General features: G+C 45.3%; 1 protein-coding gene across 5 annotated transcripts in view; it reads right to left on the bottom strand.

The window, feature by feature from the left end:
- GRIA1 (glutamate ionotropic receptor AMPA type subunit 1) overlaps nt 1–9272 on the bottom strand; it is a 242143-nt gene extending 232871 nt beyond the window's left edge. For 4 of the 5 annotated variants that reach the window (XM_075009943.1, XM_075009942.1, XM_075009944.1 and 1 more), the window contains exons 1-2: nt 9191–9272; nt 6566–6703 (exon numbers count right to left, since the gene is read on the bottom strand). In XM_075009943.1, coding sequence (XP_074866044.1) covers nt 6566–6703; nt 9191–9272 — 220 coding nt within the window. The remainder of the gene's footprint in view (nt 1–6565; nt 6704–9190) is intronic. The other variant, XM_075009946.1, reaches the window with a different exon arrangement.
- Between the last annotated feature and the right edge of the window lie 7726 nt (nt 9273–16998).

Below are 16998 nucleotides of genomic sequence, written 5' to 3'. Positions count from 1 at the left end.
AGACGTAGCCAAAGTGAGTTGAGAAGGCACCATTGTTAACAAAAGACACCTTTGCTGAAGCATATTATAAAATCTAAAGAGATGAATTCACTTGCAGCAGCTACTGTATTGAGTAGATGCTGTTTGATCATGAAATAAGTGTTTCGGCTGATTGTGTTAAGCAAGCAGTAGTATGCTCTTTACATTATTTTTATAACATTACTGGAAAAAAACCCAAACACCATGCCCCCGCAGAAGTTGCATTGTATCTTAGGGCAGGGCTCACTGGGACTGAGGATGTTTAATTACAAAACTGCATTTTAATTGATTGCTTCTGGAATAATTACAAGCAGCACCATTCCAAAGCAATGGTGACCACTCTGTTTGTCAACAAGAAGGGGTTTTTAATTCAGCCTACAATCATTGTTGAATTAAATCTTATCTACATCCTCATCTGAGAACGTTAAAATGCGTGACTATTACTTCTTGCCTCCGAAAGGTAATTCAAGAGATGGAGAGCAAGGTACAGGTGCGGGACAGACACATGGGTGTCTGAAACAAACAAACAAAATCATTTGTGTTTAGTTGGTGTTTTATGCATTACACCTGCCACCAAATGATCTTGGTGGGATAGGTAAAAACCTAATCAAAGAATGAGCGATCAGGACAGCTCTCATCTTAATTGGTTCAGCTCTGCAGTTTTACAATGCAAACCCATTCCTTCCTTTCCTTTTTGCAAAACTTCAATGCATTTTTAGTAGGTTTAGTAGTCCAATTAGTCAAGATCACCCCATCAGTGATGGGCACTGTGCACACACAGATGGAGTATGATGTCATAGAATCATACGGCTGGAAGGGACGTCAGAAGGTCATCTAGTCTAGCTCCCTGCTTCAAGCAGCATCAAACCCAACTAAATCATCCCAAGACATAAAAACCTCCAGGGATGGAGAATCCCTCTCTAGGCACCTCATTTCAGTGGTTCACCGCCATCCTGGTGAAGTAATTTTTTCTGATATCCAACCTATTCCTCACCCTCTGTAACTTCAGACTGTTGCTCCTTGTTCTGCTGTCTGACATGACTGAGAACAGTTTATCACCATCCCCTTTAGAGCTTCCCTTCACGAAGTTGAAGGCTGCTATTAAATCACCCCTCAGTCTTCTCTTTTGTAAACTAAACAAGCCCAAATCCCTCAGCGTCTCCTCATAGGTCATGAGCTCCAGCCCCTTAATCATTTTTGTTGCCCTCCACTGAACCTGCTCCAGCAAAGCCACATCCTTTTTATACTGGACAGGCTCAAAACTAGACACAATATTCCAGATGTGGCCTCACCAGCGCCGACTACAGGGAAACAAGCACTTTTCTAGATCAGCTTGCAATGCTCCTCTTAATGCACTATAATAAAAGTATTATGGTCTGGTTCTTCAGACTCCAGATGCCCCACACATGCAGCTGAAAATTCATGCTATGTGAACACCTGTGTACCACATCATGAAGGCTGACGCTTGCATACATCCCTTCAAAGAGCGGTGAGCAAAGTGAAGGGTGGGCCCCCTCAGTAGGGGGCATGGAATTTTGTAAGGGGTGGCGCATCATGATCAGCTGCTGGGTGATGCTCCTCCATCTCATTACAAATGTTGAACTCTGTTACTGTTTTGATGTATGTGTATTCACATTGATATTCCGAGTCATAAAGTTCTTACAATCTACAGACTTATTTTCTTATCCACACCAGAAGAGTTTTCTTTTTTCACATGGGCATAACCAAAATTTCCTTTAGTTTGGATTACATTGGACAGGTTGGGGTTGGGGGACCCTGCCAATTGCAGGGATGAAAAGTGGGACACAATGTAAAATGTTTGCTCACCTCTGCTTTACATGGCCCAGTATCTATGCACACACAAAGGTTGACCTTGGCACTAAAAAAAAAAACATTGGATCTAATGGGTTATGTGAGTGCAAATACATTTTAAGAGGTGGCTTTACTTGTTAGTTGTGTGCTTGAGGGATGACCACCATTCTTGATTGACACCTTAGGAACTGAACCATGAACCTCCAGAGCAAAACACACAAGCTAAAAGCCAATCCTAAGTAAAGTGGGGTTATAACAACTCATATTCCCCACAGGTTAGCACAGGGGAGATCTGTAACACACACTCACCAGTGGGCAAGTCATGCATAAATGGACACCTAGTAAAACCTAGAAGAAAACCGACTTCAGAAGGGGCAGGCTCAATGCAAATATCTCATATACAACTCCGCAAGTGCACTTTGATACCTGCCTTCAATATTTTCTTCAACATGGTCAGGGGTCGGCAACCAAAATAGGAAGAAGAGCCATTATTTCCAATTGGGTAAAAAGCTGCAATGCATGTGAATACATGATGGTCCTCAATAAATAACGTCAAACAATACTTCTTGTTATTCCTGTTTTAAGATACATGTTTACTGCGGGTTAGTCACAAACTTTTTACATATTCTTCTTTCCTCATACTTTACACGTGTGTTTGTACCACTATCTCCCTGACATCCACTCCTGAAACTTCTCTCTCTGGAGGATGTTAGGATCCAGAGTTTTGAGATAACACATCGTTTGCTAGTTAGATAAGAGTTGTTTATTTTGAGGCTTTTAGATGTTCCCTGATCATCAAAAATAATCAGGAGGTTTTTTTTTTTAACTTTGCAATTATAGTGTTGGGAGCCACAAACAAGTCCTTAAACAGCTGCATGTGCAGGCTGCAGACCCCTGAGCATGGCCTGGCACTTGGCTATTCAGCTGCAGCACTTTTTGTATTTCCCAGAGCTTGCATTTCATACATTGCTAGCGATAACCCTTCAGTTCTGAGCTGCGGCATCTCCTGCTGAGCTGACATTGACATTCGGCCCAACACAAAGTATGTGGGGAATTTTGTAATGCAGATAAACCTTGCTGGGGACTGTAAAATTAATTTCCAATAATGACCAAAACTGGACCATTGTAAAGTTCTGTAAAATTCTGTACCCTTCCAGGTCACTGAATCTTACAACCAACCCCGCAGTTATATAGTGTTACAATTTTCCCCTGCATACTAACCTGACACTGGAATATACCTCTGCTGTCAGGTGGCCTGAAACCTTAGGACTCTCCCAAAACAACTGTCTCACTGATAAAAGATGCAGTTGCTGTCATTTGAGCCATAGGATATCTTTAACTAATCACAGTGGTTGGTCCCACATTCCTCCTTTAAACCAATGATATGGGGGCTGTGTAACACACAATTACACAAACACAAACCCAGTAAGGTCATTAGTCACATGCATGAAATGTGAGATTAGTGGCTATAAATTTAAATTATGATCTCTGGTTACTTTCATACCTCCATAAGCCTTAGAGGATATTTTAAAATGTAATGTTCTTCTTCCTGGTTTAGGGCAAGGACTTTAAAGTCCTTGCACCACCTACCTCTACGTTAACCAGTGTTTTTGAGTTGGAATATTCAATATTGCTCTGTAACACCCTAAATGTCAAACTCAGATGAATCAGATTATTACTGTGCTGTATCGCTACTGACTGATGGCATGGCAACCAGTTGCAACAGACTGATATCCCACTTGGTTTATTGCCTCTAAGGACACTAGATCATACCAGTCAATCTAATATCATCCCTGATGTGTTCGCTTTGTGCCTTAGTACAGTTTTTGTACCCTGTTACCTACTGCATGTGACTGGTTACAGCCTGTAGAGCGAATTCACCCATCGTAATAACAAAGCTTGTCCATCCTGAAGGGGTAAACATCTGTCTGGCAGGTAGAAGTAGACAGGGTCACCCACAGCGGATGAAATGCATTTTGCAAGCTGACCACTTGCACCAGGCATGGTTACATAAGAACAGCCAGACTGGGTCAGACCAAAAGTACATCTAGGTCAGTATCATATCTTCTGACATGGCCCATGTCAGGGCCCCCAGAGGGAGCTTACAGAATGAGTAATCATTGAATGATCCAGTTGCTTCACTGCAACTCATGCTGCTACCTTGTCACTGTCCCACATGCTACCGAGCAAAGCTTCATACTTCTACAGTGACCACTGACTCGATACCCATTTTGCATTTAGAATTGCCATGAGCATACCAATGACTCTGACAAACTAGATTCTAGCAAGAGCCAATGCTTGATGCAGAGATCTGATCTGTGACTTTATGCAGGTCCCATGCTAGACCCATTGGTACATGAAGCACTGGAGGCAGAGCATTAGGAGAGACAGTTAATTCAAGTTACAGAAACTGTGGCATGTTGTGCATCTCCATGGGAACAAATAACCTGTGTCTGTAGTCAGTAACATATTATCTTATAAAAAGAGAAAGGCCCACAAAGCAGTTAGGGATTTATTTACCACAGACAAAGGGATCTTTGCTCTTCCACCCTGCAGATCTCTAGACTTGGCACTCAGGAAGGGAGCTCACCTGAAAAACAAATGCTGTTTTCCATAGCCTTTGAGAAAAGACTTTGGGAAGCTTTTAATTAAAAAAACATTGAGACTAAATGAAGTTGGATTGCGTTGAGTGCTTTGTCTGTCTGATCTAGGACAACGTGCCCTACATTAAACTTAAATATAACAGCCAGCCAGTGCAGTTTTCCATCTCTTTTGTGGGAAGGGGTGGAGGAGGGAGCTTTCATTTAGCCTTCGTCAGCTCACATCCCCCTGTGTACTAATGAAATAGGGCTTCCTAAGCATGGGTAGTCTCATGGGCCTACTGTCATCTCAAATGGCTGTGGAACAAACACAGACCTCAGGGCCAAGTGTACAAAGGGAAGCTCAAACACAGTATGCAGTGAGACAGTCCTGCATCTCAGATCAGATTCCACAGGTCCTCCTTAGCAACCGGCTACCAGACTAGGAATGGACAATCCCCAAAGGCAGCCCATAATCCTCTCCCAAGGAGGCCTTATCCTTCTTTGACAAATACCAGAGGGGCCTGTCTTTTTCTTCCATGTTGGCTCTGCTTGTTCAGCTAGTTCTGCCAATAAAGTCTCATTGAACTGACCTGAAATTGTTGTTTTTTTGGGGGCTTGATGGAAGCCTACCAGTTGGCTCAGAGAAGACTATTAAGAAAAATAAAAAAACCTCTTCAGGAGTCTTTAACTACAGGAGTGAAAAAGTGGCCAAATTATTACCTTCCTTCTCTTTTTTGTAAGCACTGTGTGAAGAATTCCAGGATTTCAACTCCTTCTGTTTGCAGACCTCAAAGCAGATACTTGTAATCCCCCTCCCTCCAAAGAAGCACTTTGTTAATTCTTCCGCTTGCACGTATTGGATATTTCACTGTGAGAACATTTTCCCCCCTGTGCATTTCTGAGCGGAGAGAACAGTTTGTGTCTGTATCAATCTGGCTAGCCACATGACTCAACTGCTGAGAGGGTGTTTCAGGGAATCAAAAGGATACTACAAATGTTAGCCACTAACAATGCATGAGGAATCACAAAAAGAAGGGTTTCTTATGCCCCTTTGGTCCCTACTGCCCATCCTTAAATACACATGCACGGATTGCAAGCAGTGAGTGTAACACTGGATGAAATGAAAGAATTCTTTGTGCATCAAGTCACAACAGGCTGTAGCCTCGCTCACACAGCACTAGGCTGCACTGTACAAAGAGGTGAACCCTGCAGTATTACCCCTTTGAACTGAGGGGTTTTATCCCATTCCTTTTATACTTTTCCCTGACTGCTAATCTGGCTATTACCTGGCAATACATTCCTTTAGCTCTCCATGACCCCACATAATAAGAAGCTGTCCAGTAGGCCACGTCAGTAACTTGTAGTGGGCCCTATTAACGGCCCTTCTGTGGCAGTTCTTGTTCAGAGATGCTTTAATGTTGCAGATAATTCCAGCAGAACTTGAACCCAGACCTCTCCCTGCTCTGTCATGAGCAAGCTGGTTCTTTGATTTAAATCCACCCTCTCTTGGCACCTAGCGCTCTTTTGACAGCTGTCAGTCACTTCCACCAGAAATGCTACCTGGCTAAACTGAGGCTGGAGAAATAGGTGCTCATGTTAAGTAACCTGTTCATGCACATATGTGGAGCCTGTGGCACATCAGGTCTATGACAAACATACAAGTGGGGACTGATGTAAGGAGAGGATAATTGGGATATAGAACTGGAAGGAACCTTCAGAGGTCATGAAGACCAGTCCCCTACCTTCACAGCAGCACCAATAACCATCCCTGGCAGATTTTTTCCTATTAAATCTAACCTACCCTAGGCCTTTGAAAAGGCTTCTGAGGGACTGAACTCATAACCCTGGGTTTATGAGGCCAACACGCTAACCACCAAGCTGCTGCACCCCACTGTAAAAGTCTCAACAAGTGTGGGTGAGACTGAGAAACCGAGAGTGGAAATGAAAGGCTTTTGTACCAACATCAAAAGAGAAAATGTAAGACATCTCATGAACGAGATATCTAAAGCTTAAGTCCTGAAACAACCCAAACAGAATCATCCCTCTCTTCAAGTTGGGAGAAGAACCTCTCACCCTAGCTCCCTCATTTCAGAAGAAAAGCCAGCCAGGATATAAGCCACCCCACAGAGAGTGTGTGGAGAGCCATTACTTACAGGTGTATGTCATTTCAAAGCTGTCACTAATATTCACAATGTCAATCTGCGGAAGCAGTTTCGGGGCTTCTGTGAGCTGAGACAAGGCAAACCTAAAAGCCGCATGTTCCTGGGACTGCTGGTTAGGAAATAATCCCCCTGGGGAGACAAAAAAAATCAGAACAAAGCAAAGGACTTAAATTCAACCACACGATAACAAGAAGCCTGGCAAACATTCTACGGATGGGAAGCAACTGCTCCCCAGCTCAACAAATGCTACTCATGTGCTGCGAGACTCCATAACTTCACAGCACAGCAAGATACAAGGGGGTATGTGGTTAGGCATTGTTTGTAGTAGTGTGCCTTCTGTAAGGTACTATCAGAAATATGCCAGCTCGCACATTTCCTTTGGCCTGGTAGCAGTGAGGGTGGGATTGAACCAATGCATTTGGGATAAGGCTCTTCCTACATAGTGGTAAAGCAGAGGAACTCAAGTGTCCTTAGGATAGCTGTATGTGGGAGAACAGCATTTTTCTATCCCTGCAATCAAAGGAAAACAGCACCTCATGCAGCCCACCTATCTATAGGCCCACATAAAAACAACAAGAAGTCCTGTGGCACCTTATAGATGATAGACCCACCTTGTATTTGCCCGTGAAAGCTTATGCTGTAATAGATCTGTTAGTCTATAAGGTGCCACAGGACTTCTTGTTGTTTTTACAGATATGGACTAACATGGCTACCCCTCTGACATGTAGAGGCCCACACAGGATTCTGCCCTGCTGACCCACCACAAACAGCTGGAAAGATTCAAGTTCACTGTTCTACTCAAGCAGTAACATGGGTTACTTGACAGCAGTAATGCTGGCAAAACCTGGCTTGGAATGAACAATAATTGGTGGCCAGGGACTGAGGGGAGAGGAACTCCTAAGGCAGTTGTAATAAAAGAGGAGACTTAAGCCTTCTTGACCGGCTGCTAGCACGCATGAAGTTTGTGGCCTTGAGAAGACCAGCCATTGTTTTACAGGTGACAGCATACCAAGCCAGCAGAACCTGTCCAAAATCTGACCAGGAAGGGGTTTGTCCACTGAGATGATTGTCTGGATCCCAGGCAAGCCCAGGAATTCTAGGACAAGATAGCAAATCAGATAGGACTGGCCAGACTGGATCAAAGCCGTGGTCTACTGAGGCCAGCGTCCTGTCTCTTCCAATGGCCAGGATCAGATGCATCAAGGAAAGATGCAAGAAACCTTGCAATGGGCATTGATGGGAAAACCTGCACCCCAGGAAAGGTTGCTACTGAACCCCAAAATGTAGAGGTCAGTTTATGCTCTGGAGCATGAAGGTGTAGAGTTTTTCCAAACTTTTTTTTTAAAGGTTCACTGTTGTATAGCCAGGTTCTCTTACTGTCCTTACAAAGGTAAAAGGGAAGGTTGTTTTCCTTAGCTACAAGCCAGGAAAAGAAGCACAGAGAGGTGTAGTGACTAACAGAATGAAAACAAAAAGGTATATTGATTAATTACAACTTTCCCAAGCAGACCACTTGGAAAAACAGCAAGGGACCAGAGGTGCAGAGAGCTGCCCATGGAACATTTCCAGTGCAGATCAGATCTCCTACTAGCGTGGTGGGGGTCATCACTCTCCCCACCCCCAAATCATGCCTAAGTGTTGCTGCCCAAGGAAAACCAACCTGCCAGTGTCCATCCATGGAGAAAAAGCTAGCGATGTCAAACAAAGGCTGAACTGGGTTTAGGGACAGCTTGGTGGGCAGGAGAAATGGAGGAGGTGAAGGAGAAAACAAAGTAGCATAAACAGCAATAAATGCACCGATTATGCAGTTGGACTAAACCAGGAGTTGATTTAACTCTCTGGCTGAGCAGACAGTTGGCATTACAAAGAGGAGGGTGATGGACAGGGGCATAGGCACAAGGGAGAGAGAGAAGCAGAGCTGTGGTACCCAATAGCATATAACCAAATAATAATTAATAATAATAATAATAATGACAGTAATAATAATGTGAGGGTGGGCTGAAGGCAGCGGTGAAATTATAGGATGGGTGAGATCAAGAGACAAAGAAAAGAGGATTTGCCAATACTAACGGGAAGCAAGTGGAATGCAATGAAAACAGACTTGAATGCAACATCTTCCTTGACTAGCTCTGGCCTTATTCTTTCACAACAAACAACAACAACAACAACAATAACAACAGAGATGGTCTAGTGCTCGTTCCTCTGCCAGGCACTCCAGACATGAGACCCTTGTCACACATAAAATGCAATAGGTGCTTTATTAAATAGCCCCTTCCTCACCGCACCCCAATGCAGAGTACCAGCCCTAGTATTTTTCTCAGCAAACAAACAAACAGGGTTTTTGCTTCCTCCATTTGCCAGGCACTTTTCGGTGCTGGCATTGATTCCCCCCCAGCCCCCCGACTCCCCAGTTAGGACCGATACACCCCATCTAGTAGGATCCTTTCAGCTGCCTACACAGCTCTGTCCACATCCACCCTCCCCCCACCCAGCATATCACTCCGATACATGTTCTTTCTTTGCAAGCAAAGGAAAGAATGGGTCACATCCCCCCACTGCTTGCCAGGTGAAGTCACTGGCAAATCGATCCGCTGCTCTGAAGCATCTCAAACTCACCTATCTGGATATTGTTGGGGAAATTGGCCCCTAACACCGTCCCTAGGAAACTGGTGCAGAAGAAGGCAAAAATGTGCTGCATATTCCCTTTTGCATTGGCGTAAAAGAACCTCAGTTCCAAGCATAGATTTGTTTTTTTCCCCCTCGACTCTCTTTCTCTTGCTCTCCTCCCTTCTGCTTTGCCTTCTGTATTGTGCAGCTCGTTCTCAGAATCCAGCGTTTAGACTGCTGCCTTAACACCAACTGACAGCAGGATTAACTGAGCAACGGGAGGAAGAAAGAGAAACCCTTCCTCATCTCCCCTTCCCCCACACACTGTGCCCTTCCCTCATGCTAATTTCCCTCTCCTAGTTGGAGCTCAGTCGCTGGGCTAATGCCTGCCCTCACCCCACAATTCTGTCTCTCTTTCTGGGGTCCCCTTCATTGTCCATTGAGGGCGATTCAGACAAGGTAACCATAAATTAGCTCCCCCTGCTCCTCTTCTGGCACAGGGTATAAAGAACATGCAAATCAGTTGGTGGCAAACTCCTACAAAGAGAGGGCTCAACTCCACAGGCTTAGATCGATCCCCTCATGAGCTAGATTACATGGCTGTTGGGATCTGGAATCTACACTATACACCGGTCACCACGGCCCAGATCCTTAACACAGTGGAGGGGGATGTACCCTGGGAGATTTCCCTGGAGGGAAAGAAATAATTTCAGTGTCACAGGCATGCCTGAGGATGAAAAGAAGGTTTTCTTGATCTTTCCTGCCGAGTTTCCACCAGTGTTTAATTTAACCTATTCTTTCCATTTCATTATGAGCTGATACATTTCATTCCTGTGCTCATTGTGAAGGAATTCATGCTAGCACAGTCGGGTGGGTGTGCTTTACTGGCGAGGAGGATACTGTCATGGAACTTATTATCCAAGCTGTTCTGCAGGGATTCGATGGACAATTTAGGCTACCCTCCCATTCATAGCTTTATATCTCTTTAAACTTTGATCTAGTTGGGCACCTGGAAACACTTCAAACGGGCGTTTATTCTGCAAACACAACGCCATGGAGCAGCTAGGATCCAGCCAGGATCAGGGCCCCTTTTAGCCAGGGCTGCACATGCACTTGGTGAAAGAGGATGTCTGCCTTGGGGAGTGAATGGAAGAGATAGGCAGAGTCAGAAGGGATACAGGAACAAAGAGGGGAGGTGGCTAGTCCCGCAAACCCATGCTGGAGACAGAAATGGGAGGGTAGTCCTCGGGCAACCCCTCTCCAGTGCCCCAGGTGTGGGCTCCACTGTGAAGAGGTGAGGTACAGTGGGCTGGGAGAATGGAGTGGAGGAATGGAGCGGGCTGCTGATCCCGCTACCCACATGGGGAGTGGTGGGGGCAAAAGAAGGCAACCCCTGCTGCAGCCACCACACCAGGCCCTCGACCTCTGGTAATCTTCCAATCCCTCTCATCCGTAGAGCAGCTGGGGGCAGCTGCTCTGAGGCTGCCAAAAGCACAGGGCCTGGGTTGGCCACCCCAGTTCATCCGATGGACAGGACACAGCTCTGCCCAAGACCACACTGCCTTTCTCATTGCACTACTAGTTAACATCTGGTGTTGAACAAAAGGAAAACACATTACCAGCTGGCTTCCCTTCCAGGTGAAGGTCACCAGTGAAATTTGTTTGACCTCCTCTTCCAAAACGGAAGATGAGCTTAAGGTGGGGAACATGTAAATCAAACATCTGAGCTTCCAGAAGGTGAGATGCATTAGGGATGGTCTGCACTAAAAATCACACACACACCGCTATGACTTGGAAGGGTGTGAAAAATCCATACACCCCCTGACTGACGTAGTGAAGCTGATCTAACCCCCTGATGCAAGGAAGCCCTTCGACCTAGCTAGTGCCTCTTGGAGTGGTGGATTATCTACAATGATGGAGAAATCCTCCTAACGTTGTTGTATGTGTCTGTGAAGGGAAGAGAAGATTGAGGGGGGGACATGATAGCAGTCTTCAGGTATCTAAAAGGGTGTCATAAGGCAGAGGGAGGGAACTTGTTCTTCCTTGCCTCTGAGGATAGAACAAGAGGCAATGGACTTAAATTGCAGCAGGGGAGGTTCAGGTTGGACATTAGGAAAAAGTTCCTAACTGTCAGGGTGATCAAACACTGGAACGAATTGCCAAGGGAGGTGGTAGAATCTCCGTCACTGGAAATATTTAAGAAGAGGTTAGATAGATGGCTTTCAGGGATGGTCTAGAAAGTGCTTGGTCCTGCCATGAGGGCAGGGGGCTGGACTCGATGGCCTCTCGAGGTCCCTTCCAGTCCTACTCTTCTATGATTCTATGATTTCTATAGTGCTGCCCCGATGGTATGCTGCTACAGAGTTGTAAGTATGGACATAACCTTGGCTTGTGGAGCTGGTGGGGAGCATCACATGGGACATAGACCTAGGAAGGGCGTAGTGGTACACTCGTATAGTGAGGTGGATTGGATGAGCTAATGGATCTTCTCCAGCTTCTGTAATGGGCTTTGTGTTGGAACTTAGTTTGGAATTAGCCAGTGATATAATCTTGTATAAATATGGTCATGATATAAAGAAAGCTACCACTCCTTCAGGGAAGGCAAACAGCCTCTCCCACTCCTTCAAAATATGTAAGTTAATGCTCTTTGGATGGAGAACCAGGCAGAAGTGAGGCACTGGGACAAAAATCCATCTCCTGACGCTCTGTCAATCATGCCTCAGCTGGCTGGCTCTGTATACCCTCTAGGTGATGGTTTATAGTCACCAGTTCCTGTCACCCTGGGACCACACTCTAAGACTTCCACTGGCAGATCTCCTGGAGTAGTGCTTGCTACATATTTCTGCTGCAGAAGGAACCACTACTGGCCCTGCTGTAATAGGCACATTTCCCCCTAAAAGAAGAGAGTTCAATTCCCATCTCCACAGATCCATTTCCATGCTCCAAGTATGCCACTGAGATTTATAAAGCAATTGGTCCAAGCATAGGCTGTGCAGTCACTCCATAGGCAAACAGGGCAGCCAGTAAACATTAAGCAAGATCTAGCACTCGGGTTTGAACATAGGATCATGTGCTGATTAAAAAGGGAATCTTGTTCAGGGCACCAAAGATAGAATCATAGAACACTAAACTGGAAGACACCTTAAGAGGTCTTCAAGTCCAGTCCCCCTGACCTCATGGCAGGATCAAGCACCTTCTCAATTATCCCTGTGAAATATTTATGCAACCTGTTCTTAAATATCTCCAGTGATGGAGATTCTACAACCTCCCTCGGCAATTAATTCCAATATTTAACCACCCTGACAGTTAGGAAATTTTTTCCTAATGTCCAACCTAACCATCCCTTGCTGTAATTTAAGCCCATTGCTTCTTGTCCTGTCATCAGAGGCAAAGGAGAATAATTTTTCTCCCTCGTCCTTGTAACACCCTTTTAGGTACTTGAAAACTGCTATCATGTCCCCCCTCAGCTTCCTCATTTGCAAACTAAACAAACCCGGTTCTTCTAATCTTCTTTCATTCCTGGCATACTAAAAAGTCTTCAAATCACAAGATACAGACATTCATAAACAGATGCCTGAGATACATCCTTTGCATCAAATGGCAAGACTTGGTTACATATGAGGAGCTTTGGAACAGAGCAGGACAAGAACCACTTCATATTCAAATCAAGAGAAGGACATGGGGATGGCTAGGTCACACTCTCAGAAAACCATAATCCAGCATAGTCCATCAAGTTCTCAAATGGAACCCACGAGGAAAATGCAAAAGAGGAAGACATCAGACGATGTGGAGATCTACTGAGACTGAAGAACAGCACCTGGGGAACTACTGGGGTCAGCTACCAGTTTTGTCCTGAGACAGGGTGAAGTGGAGGAGACTTGCAGATGACCTGTGCTCTACCTGGAGTACAAGGCAAAACAGCAGTCCTGTAGCGCTTTAAAGACTAATAAAATAATTTATTAGGTGATGAGGTTTTGTGGTATGACCCAGTTTGTCAGATCTTTAAGGGTTTAAGCAAGTAAGTGAATTAAGACCAGTATGCTTTGCACGTTCAAGCTCCAGATTCTCATTTTGCTTCTGCATATGGTAGCATTGGCTCTCCATTCATGCAACCTCGCACTGACCTCAGCAGAACTCTGTATATGTATACGAGGGGGTTGAATTTCAGGACTGGGTCCTATAAATGCAGCCTCTGGCTTAGGGCAAGCAAAAAGAGTTCTCTATAGAAATCTAAGTCTCTGATATATTTCTCCCCAGGCCATCCTAGACTGAGGAGACATCTGATCACGCTGGCCAGAGTGAAGGCTCATTTACAGCAATCGCTTAAGTGTTTGGTGAAGAGCAGCAGATGGGCAAGAGGAGATACGACCCTGTTTGTGGCTGTTTGAGTTGGAATTGTATGTAACAAATTCACATCTGCAGTGTTTGGGTGGCACCTTAATCAGATTTCCATCTCTCTTCTTCTGTACAGTTTGAGCATGGCTGCTCAGAAGCTAAACGAACCTACACATAGATTTTATGGTTTTCTACTTCCCACCCAAATCTTAATAGAAGATACCATGGTTGTAATCTGAGGACAGGCACTGAGGGGTAGCCAAATGCTTAGAATAATATAGGTAGGCTTTTTATAATATAATATAATATAATATAATATAATATAATATAATTACTGTAGGCTTTCAAAATGTCCTTGCACATGTTATAGGAACAGCAAGAGGAGTAGTAATAATAAAATATACAGGAATAATTTGTATTGGTATATATTAACAACTAGCTGATTTCCCTGAGTTGCTCCAGTCCTTAACTCAGTTATATTTTTCTTTGGAAAATAAAAGGAAAATGGACATGTTTTATATAAGGATTTCATTTTTCAAAAATTACAGTGTTATTTTTATGAAGTTAATTTTATGTCAGATTTCTTACAAAAAGGGATTGTTAAAATTTGTCCATTTAATTTTTTTGTAAAATTTTTAACATAGTCAAGTGTATATTTCTTCTTCATCCCTATAAAAACTTACCATTTGCTCTGTTTTATCAAAAATGGGCTCTAGTCAATTTGGTTTTCAACAACATTTTTTTCTAGCTGTCAAACCTTAAGTATTGATTTAGCTGTGGCAAAACAGAGTACTGCTGCCCATTTCTGTTTTATCTCTTTTCTGTAAGGTTTATTGAGAAGCTATCCTAGGCCAGGTTCATCCTGTTTTTCTGCCTCATCTTGGTTCAGTCTTTTTTAACATTCTCTCGGTTATGGCAATTTTGAAGACTTGATCTGGTGATTGTCTCTTTTCTGTTTGGTTTTATGACACACAATCCCATTTCAGGCACAGTCAGTTTTCCTGGCACAACCAAACCCTTGGGCTGCTTTAAATTAGCATAAGAGGAAGCTGTCCATTTAACTTGGCGGCCTTATCTGTTATCGATTAGATGTTCTTGATCAAAAAAACACACACAGTAAAATATATATTAGATGTATTTATCCACAGTTAGTGAAGTCCTTTACAGACTGGTCATATAAACTGTGTGATATCAAGTCACAGGAGTTGTGTGTTGGGGGGCAGATAGCTCAGTGGTTTGAGCAGTGGCCTGCTAAAGCTAGAGTTGTGAGCTCAATCCTTGAGGTGGCCATTTAGGGATTGGGGCAAATAGGTGCTAGAGATGGTGCTTGGTCCTGCTAAAAGAGCAGGGGACTGAACTACATGGCCTCCCAAGGTCCCTTCCCGCTCTAAGAGATGTGCATCTCCAGTTACATACATTTTTTAACACAAATGTAGATATTTGGATAGTTATTTTACTGTTGTTGTTCCTTATCCCAACAGACAGCTGTATTTTATCCAGACTTCATCATCACTAGGTTTAGAAGGATTACATTTTTTTCAGTAAATCTTGATAAACAATGATTATGCTTTATCCACAAGCCAATGAAAAAAGTTTTCCATCAATGTTGATTGAAATTTAGAGAAATAGGCAAAGTAAAAACAATGCTGCTTGTGAACTCATTATGGTTTGATTTAAGAATGGATACTTTATACATTTTAACTCACTTGGCCCACTTCTACACACTAAACGCAGCCCGAAGGAGCCACCCCTTCTTCTAGAAGAGTGTGTCTACACATGCACTGGTGGTCTTCTGAAAGAACAGGGCAGGAAATGGCATGGATGGCGTTGCATGGCCAGAGAGCCGTTCTGGGGCCTCTGGCCATGCGGTCTTTTAAAGGTCCCCACCCAATCAGCTCCTCCCTGCATAAACTGTCGAGGCCTACTGTGCTGCTTGCAGCAAGGGAGACCCAGGTCCCTGTCCTTGATGGCCCAGCCAGTAGGCATGGACCCCCAGCAGCTACAGACCAGCAGGTTTGCCCTGACCCCCAGGCTGGCCATCCTTCTGGTCACCCTCCTTGGCCTCCTGTGACAACAGAGACCCAGGCCCATGGGTCCCGATCCCACACCACCCTGCCAGGCTCCCACCAGGTTGTCCAGAACGTCTGGACCCACGCCACCAGCACGGACTGGTGGGACAGGGTAGTCATGGGAGAATGGGACAAAGACTGCTGGCTGCAGAATCTCTGGAAGAGGGAGGAGACCTTCCTGGAGATCTGCAGCTGGCTCGCCCCCATGATTCAACGCTGGGACACCTGGATGAGGCCTACCCTCTCTGTACAGAAGTTCATGCCCATCACCATGTGGAAACTGTCCACCCCGGACAGCTACCGGTCCATTGGGTAGCAGTTAGGGGTGGGCATGTCCACCATCAGGGCTGTTGTAGAGGTAAGCTCTGCCCTGGGTTCTAGCCTGGCAGGGAGGGGGCTGGCATGCATGGGAGACCCCCAGGGGCCTGGAGGAGGGAGTGGGGCTGGAGTGGGGGAGGGGTAGGCATAGCCTGGGGTGGAAAACATACACCCGCTGCTGTAGGGGTGCCCCAGCGGGGGGGGAGAGGGCCCAGTAAGGAGGGAGAGGCAGGATGGGGAAGGGGGCAGGGACACCCCTGCACATGCCAATGAGTGTGCCCGCTTTTGTTCCTCTGCAGGTCATGAGAGACATCAATGACGTGCTACTGTGGAGGCTGGTGCGCATTGGGACCCAGATATGCTCACTGAGGGCTTTGCAGAGCTCGGGTTCCCTCAGTGCTTCAGGGCGATCGACAGGATGCATATCCCTATCAGGGCCCTGCACCATAGTGGTGGCCGCTACGTGAACCACAAGGGATACCACTCCTTCATGCTCCAGGCAGTGGTGGATTTACAGAGCAGGCTCATGGACATTTACGTGGGCTGGCCAGGCAGGGCGTATGATGTGCGTATCCTGGGGAACTCCATCCTGTTTTGCTGAACGGGGGCTGGAACATTCATGTCCTGGTGGGAGCACATCATCGGGGAGGTCACCATGACCCTATGCCTCGTGGGTGACCTAGCCTACCCCCTCCAGCCCTGGTTGATGTGCCTGTACACGGGCCACTTCACACCCTCCCAGGAGCTGTTCAATGCCCAGCTCACATGGGCCCAGTACCTAGTCAAATGCACGTTCAGCCATCTGAAGGCACGGTTCAGATGTCTCCTCATGTGCTTTGATGCGGTGGGGTGGAGAACATCCTGCAGTTTGTGGCTGCCTACTGTGCCCTCCGCCACCTCATTGAGGCATGTGACAGGACCCTTCCCCAGGGCTGGATCATGGAACTGGCACCCCAGTACCAGCAGCCCACTGTAAATATGTATATAAAAGAACAATAGAATACCTTTTTGTAAATAATTGTTAGGAAACAATAAAACAAACTTGTATATACCAAACCCTGCATGACTGTGTACACGGAGGTCAGGGAACAGGGG

The sequence above is a fragment of the Carettochelys insculpta genome, chromosome 15, assembly GCF_033958435.1.
Source record: "Carettochelys insculpta isolate YL-2023 chromosome 15, ASM3395843v1, whole genome shotgun sequence".
In the NCBI taxonomy this organism is placed as follows: Eukaryota; Metazoa; Chordata; order Testudines; family Carettochelyidae; genus Carettochelys; species Carettochelys insculpta.
Note: the sequence above shows the minus strand (reverse complement) of the source record. Positions and strands in the feature narration are given on the sequence as shown.